At 42.9% G+C, this 6,193-nt stretch overlaps 1 protein-coding gene across 1 annotated transcript; it reads right to left on the bottom strand.

Annotated features, from left to right (window-relative positions):
* Window positions 1-1,612: 1,612 nt before the first annotated feature.
* On the bottom strand, window positions 1,613-2,824 carry ARL4A (ARF like GTPase 4A). The gene is made up of 2 exons (XM_084281430.1): window positions 2,705-2,824; window positions 1,613-2,603 (listed from the first exon to the last, which is right to left on the bottom strand). The coding sequence occupies exon 2, from the start codon at window positions 2,535-2,537 to the stop codon at window positions 1,935-1,937; it is 603 nt and encodes a 200-aa protein (XP_084137556.1). The 5' UTR covers window positions 2,538-2,603; window positions 2,705-2,824; the 3' UTR covers window positions 1,613-1,934.
* Window positions 2,825-6,193: the final 3,369 nt, after the last annotated feature.

The following is a 6,193-nucleotide window of genomic DNA, read 5'->3' as shown; positions in this document are numbered from 1 at the left end:
CAATACACGCCCAGAGGTTGAAGAGAACGTACAACTGCAGTGCAAGAAGTCAGACACCTTCTCTCTGCAGACTTGTTTTGAATTGTTTATTGAGGTTTAAGAAGTCATCCACATTTCTATAAATATAGACATTACTTGAGTAAGTGACTTACAATGTCACCAGTGCAGGTACATATATAACCAACATACAAAAGCTCCACTGGAAGCTACTTCAGTTTATTCAAAAAGGACCAAGATGTCATAAAAAAACAGCTGTCATTTCAGTTATTGAAGACACTAAAGTGCATTTTTGGTTAATTCTTGGATGAACAGCTGCAGGTTAAAAAGTTTGATTTTTTTTTTTTTTAAAACATACTTAAGTTACATTGATTGACATTCAGGTTTGTAGCTGTCATCCTCCTGATACATGGCAGCAGGTAAGAAAAACATATTTACTTTGCTGGTTGAGTAAGAGGAGGATATATATTTTGCCTTTTTTTTTTTTTTTAATTCAGTATTTCCAACGAAAGTTTAAAGATAATCTAACATTCTGATGAATTTTTACAGCACCACTAAAGTCAGTCCTACTTAAAGTTAGTCCAGGCTCTGTTTTAGCCCTTTTAATTGCTAGCAAGTTATCTAAAGAGTCACTTGAAGCTCTGTACCAGTAAGAAAAACTACCCTCCCTTTTCTGTCAAGCACTATCCTGCCCAGTTAACACTGTTTGCACACTCTGTAAACAAGAACAGCTTAAAGCATAATTAAAGCAGAACACAGGCCCATCTTGAAAATCTTCTTCCCCCACTCCCCCCCTCCCAGCAGTGTCAAACGTTTTGAGTGTATAAAGCATTATTACATTCCAAACCACAAAATACTTTAAGAGTCACGATAAAAAAAAAAAAGCATACGTTGAAAGTGACATAGCAATACCACTTTAATAAAATGGGGCATTTAGGGGAGATACAAGATGTGCTCTGCTAAGTTTAACTCCATCTTTACTTCATTACGGTTTCAGTTTTATTGCCAAAAAAGTCACTAATAGAGCGAACAATGCTGCATTGGTTAGAACCATAACAGCCAAAAATGTTCTTTATAGCTCTTTTACTGCAATTAATTTATTTATAATTCGATAGTATGAGGACGTAATATTCATCATTCAAAAACAGATGACTAATTTTGAGTAATAGCTTAAACCTGATTTAATGTGCATGTATAAGGATGAATGGCTACTTCTATAAAAATAAAAAACTTCCATACCAAAAACATGCTATATGTTGGGAAAACACTTTTCCATGCTCCATCATGTTGTTTACATTTTTTACTTGTCAAAAAAACTCTTTCGAATCAGTTGAAAAATCCACAGCACTTACGTTTCAAGTATTTGAACTGAACATGATTCAATTTCAAAAAGTGCCAAATTTAAAAAAAAAAAAAATACACATGTAGCCAAGCTTTCATAGAAATTCCCAAACTAGATAAAGAACAGCCTCTTGAAATAACTTCATACATGTTTTTAAAGCTGTATTATGTTCACCTAAACACTCCACATACGAGCATTAGAAGTTTAAAAACACAGAACACCTTCAATGCAAATTGCTTGCAGAGGGCACCCTCAAACATATGAATACAACACTACGCAGAAAACCCTCGTTTTATTTGGCTATTTAGACATCCATGTCACATATACCCACCCATCCATCCATTTCCTGATAGTATTACATCATCTATTCGGGCTTCTGAAATAATGCAGAGCCATAAACTCAGAAGAGACTATTTAAAAAAAAAAATAATAAGTTCCATGACTGCACAGCCTTCCACGAGGCAAGGTTGTGCAACTGATTGTTTAACGTAACTAAGCTTAACGGCATCCAAACGAGCAGGCCTGGGTTTGGAAGCTGTCTCATGTCAAATTTTGACCATGTAACTACTCTAATAGAGAAAGGACAAAATAGAACTCATCTCTTCTTTTTCTGCTGCCTCAACATTTTCCTTCGCTTAATTATCATATCATATAGTTTTTCCAGTCCCTCTTTGAGTCCATCTCCAATGATTGCACAGGTAGGCTGCAAATGCCAGGGGGTTGAAGAACTCAGCTCACTCATCGCTAACATCTTCTCGATTTCAGAAAGCGAGAGAGAGTTCCTCAAGTCCTGCTTGTTAGCAACTATAAGGACAGGCACTCCTTGATTTTCCGATATCCTAGTGATTTTATGAAGTTCCGTTTTGGCCTCCTCCATTCTCTCGACATCGACAGAGTCCACCACAAATACGATGCCATCCGTGCACCTCGTGTACGACTTCCATAGCGGCCTCAGTTTCTCCTGGCCGCCCACATCCCAGAAGTGGAACGTGACCGTCTTCGAGTTGCCCAGCGTCACTTTGATTTTCTCCGTGTTAAATCCCTTGGTGGGCACGGTGTTGACAAACTCATTGAACTGCAGCCGGTAGAGCACCGTGGTCTTTCCAGCGGAGTCCAGCCCCAGGATGACGATGTGGAAGCACTGGAAGGACGGCAGGCTGGACAGCAGCGGCGTCTGGTCCGAGAGTCCATTCCCCATCGCCGGGCCAAGAGATGACAGCAGCCTGCCCACACCAGCGCCGGGGCCCCCAGCTACGCTCCGAGCCTGCGGCGACAAACGCGGCGTTAGCTGGACTCCCGCCCGGCCCTGTAGGGCCCCCCTCAAGTCCCCCAAGCCCTCCAACCCCCGCCGTGCCCCTCGCCTACCGCTCGGCCCCGCCGCCCTCAGCGCGGGGAGGTAAGCACAGCGCCAGCCGCCATGCCACCCACACCGCCCGCTGCCGCCACCGCCTCTGGCGGTCGGGCTGCGCCCAGCCCGCGCCTAGCCCCGCTTGCCCCGCCCCGCGCATCTCATTGGTCCCGCCGCGCAGCGGGGGCGGGGAGGAAGGCGGGCTTCGCCTCTTCGATTGGTCGACAGCTTCTGCCACTCATCGCGGACGCCATTTTGTCCCCTTCAGCCGAAGAGGAAGGGGGATTGCGGCCCCTGAAGCCACGCCCCTACTTGAGCCGCGCGCGCGCTCATTGGGCACGGGGGCTGTCACTCTGGACGGCGCCCTGCCCCTCTAGGCGCGGCTGGGGAGCGGCTCGGCGGCGCCTCACAGCGCGCGGGACGCTCCTCGCACTGCACCGCGGCACTGAAGGGTGGGGCCGCGCTGCGACGCCCTTCCCCGGCCGCCCGTTGCGTTGCCAGCCGCCCCGGGGGGCCCCTCGGTGGGCCCAGCCTTTCCGTCAGCCCCCCCCACCAGCCGCACCCATGGGCGCCCTCCGTCGCCTAGCAACGGGCGGCACGCGCAGCCCCGCCTCTCCCCCCCCCCCCCCCATACCGCGCTGACCACGTTATCCGTGGCGGGCGGGACCACGTGACGTGCCGCCTCGTCCCGCTAAAGCGGGGGCGCCGCCATTTTGGGGTGCCAGGGAGGGTGCGGATGTGCGTACATGGCGCTGGGGTGGGTGATAGGGGAGGTTCCTCACAGCAAAAGGCCGTGTGAAGTAGTTCTGCGTTTCACTATCCAAGCCTAATTGGATAAGCTTTAAAAGCTTTGAAATCTTCTAAAGTCAAGACTAATTACAACCGTCTAATAAGTCATTTTTGCATGGTGCTATTTCAGGGCAGACAGGGTTTCAGACGAGGCCTGGAGCTGTGTTTTGTCTCAGATTTTCTTGCCATCTCTCCATAATTTTAACTTTTCCCCCATCACTGTTCACTTAGTGCTTTTGCCGACATGGTCTTAATGCAGCTGTGGCAATGCAGATGCCTACTTCTTTCTGATGCCTGTGTGGGATTTATACCAGCTCAGCGTAAAATGCCTCTAGCATACAAAAGGATCAGGTGCCTTGACTTCAGAACAGGGCATACTAGTAAAGTGTTTATGTATAATCCTTATTTAGATAAAAATTAAATAAGCCATTCTTTTTGATGAAAACATCTATTTGACTGGTAACTAAAGCTGTTGCACTGCCAAAGGCTACTGTTCCAAGCATTTGTTTTTTCTACTTTGTATCACAATTAGTACAAAGAAGAGGGTCACTAGCCTATCCTCACAGCTATGCCCTTGACCTGCTGGGCTCCAGTAAGAGAAATAGTGATATTTTCTATATTAACATTGCATTTTTTTTTTTTCAAGAGCACTTCTAGATTTCTTCATGTGGCTGCTGGAAAGGGATGACTTTTTAAGAATATTCTGGCAATTACATATTTTATTTTCTACTTGAAAACATTACAGTTTCTATTTTAAGTCACAAATGTGATGTATAAAAAAAAGAAATGTATTAGTGAAAGGGAATTGTATAGCCACAGAAATGCCACTGCGTGCTGTAGGCATACGTGGTTTGATATACATTACAATCCTACTAAAAATAGCAAATTTCTAATTTGCTTACCCTTGAGATAGATGTTCCACTGCTTTTATCTTTGTTAGTTATTTACATCCTGATCTTGCAGATGACTTCTTGGAGGAAGTGGCCTATTTGTATAGGAAAGTGGTTTTACTTATGTGGAAAAACAGGGGTAAGCTACTACCCCAAATGCCAACTAGTACGGCTTCTAACTTGGCAATATTTTACTGTACCTTTCCATAGGATAAAGAGGTGCATAGCATATAAAGCTATAGAAAAGCAACAGTAGAACTGGGCCTTAATTATTTCATGAACGGTGTTCAGTAATTTAAAGTTGGTAGAAACAGATAAAAATACCACGTTAAGGAATATTGCTACAGAAAATAGATTTATTCATAAAACTTGACTGGCTGAAAATAAATGAAATTGACCTTTGTTTCCACCTATAAAATTGTTTTCCTTATTTTAATGGAAAAATAAGCCCACTAGATATTACAGTCTTCCAAGCCACTTTACACATCCTAATAATAACTGTCTATTTTATAATTAATTCCACAAGGAAGATATGGGCCAGCTACTACCTTTATTACAGATATTTGAATTTAAAACATAAAATGCAGAAAGATTGCCTTTATCTATTGCTTTGTTGAAAAAGTCAATACATAATAAGATTTCAGTGCCCTTGAAGGAGGAGTGATAAAGAACTGATGATTTTCTAGAGTATAACATATCTGACATCTTAAAGATGACGTGTTTCTTTGGAAGAGGACTTTTGTGGCATTGGGGAGATAATTATAAATTAAGATTTGAGAGAAATGAACATCTACAGCAAATGAGCATATATATATTCATAAATATATACATGAAAATGATCCACACTGTCTAAAAACAAGGAGAAGTAGGTTGTTCTACTTCTCTTTCCTCTCCCTACATTTAATTTATCTTAGCCACCTGTTGTAACTTGCTGTAAACTGAGTTATGAACTCTCTGGGGCAGGGACTATTCTTCATTGTAAGTCTTCTCAGTGCTTAGCACCTTGATCTTAATTAATGCCTGTAGGCATTCCTGCAAAACAGCTATTAAATAACAATCCAAGTTGATCAGCTCCTCCCATACACTTCATGCTCCTTTAGAAGTCAAACGTGAAGACTGGGCAGGTGTTTCAGGTGCTGGGAAGGGAGTAATGGTATCTAAATTAGTGGGAGGGTAAGAAAGCTGACACATTCAGCTTCTGATAATTGAAGGTAAGGGCGAAGCAAGGCTTTGATTATCCCATAGAAGCTTTGAAAGAAGAAAGTGTATGGCAAGAAGTACACTTACTGCCTTTTCAAGTATGTAGCTAAACGGGGGCCTCTTATTTAGAAGACAGGTGAAAATAATTGTAAAGTCCATGTGGGAGGCAACTGGAGGGAAAAAGGCTCAAACCATGTGAAGCCTGTAAGCAAAATAAGGAGAGGCCTAATTTCTATGTTGGGTTGTTTCACAAACTCATCCTTACTTTTCTGACTTCCTACCTCCAGCTCTGAGTTCTCTCTGGCTAAGCATTCCTTAACTGAGGAAAACACCTACAGCTTCTCTGGAATAACAAGCTCTTATTTGATATCAATTTACCAATGCATATGGCAGTACATTGTTTTCTAGATACATTTCCTATATGTTTTATAAGCTTCATACACATAGTCTGTATATTTCTTTAAATATTTTCTACGAAGAAAAGGTAGCCTGGGACAGGCCTTTGTGTTCAAGAAAAGGTTGCATTATCTGAATAGCATGTAGCTTCTTCATAGTAGTACAATAGGATTTTATTATTATTCCTGTATAGGAATAGGTCCAGGGATAAATTTGGTTCAGGGCAGATTT

Source organism: Netta rufina, assembly GCF_964035555.1.
Source record: "Netta rufina genome assembly, chromosome: 2".
Taxonomy (NCBI): Eukaryota; Metazoa; Chordata; class Aves; order Anseriformes; family Anatidae; genus Netta; species Netta rufina.
This window is presented reverse-complemented; position numbering and strand designations above follow the sequence as displayed.

Bases quoted from the DNA above. Each gene is read 5' to 3' on its own strand.
- ARL4A (XM_084281430.1), bottom strand. From the start codon at position 2,537: ATGGGGAATGGACTCTCGGACCAGACGCCGCTGCTGTCCAGCCTGCCG.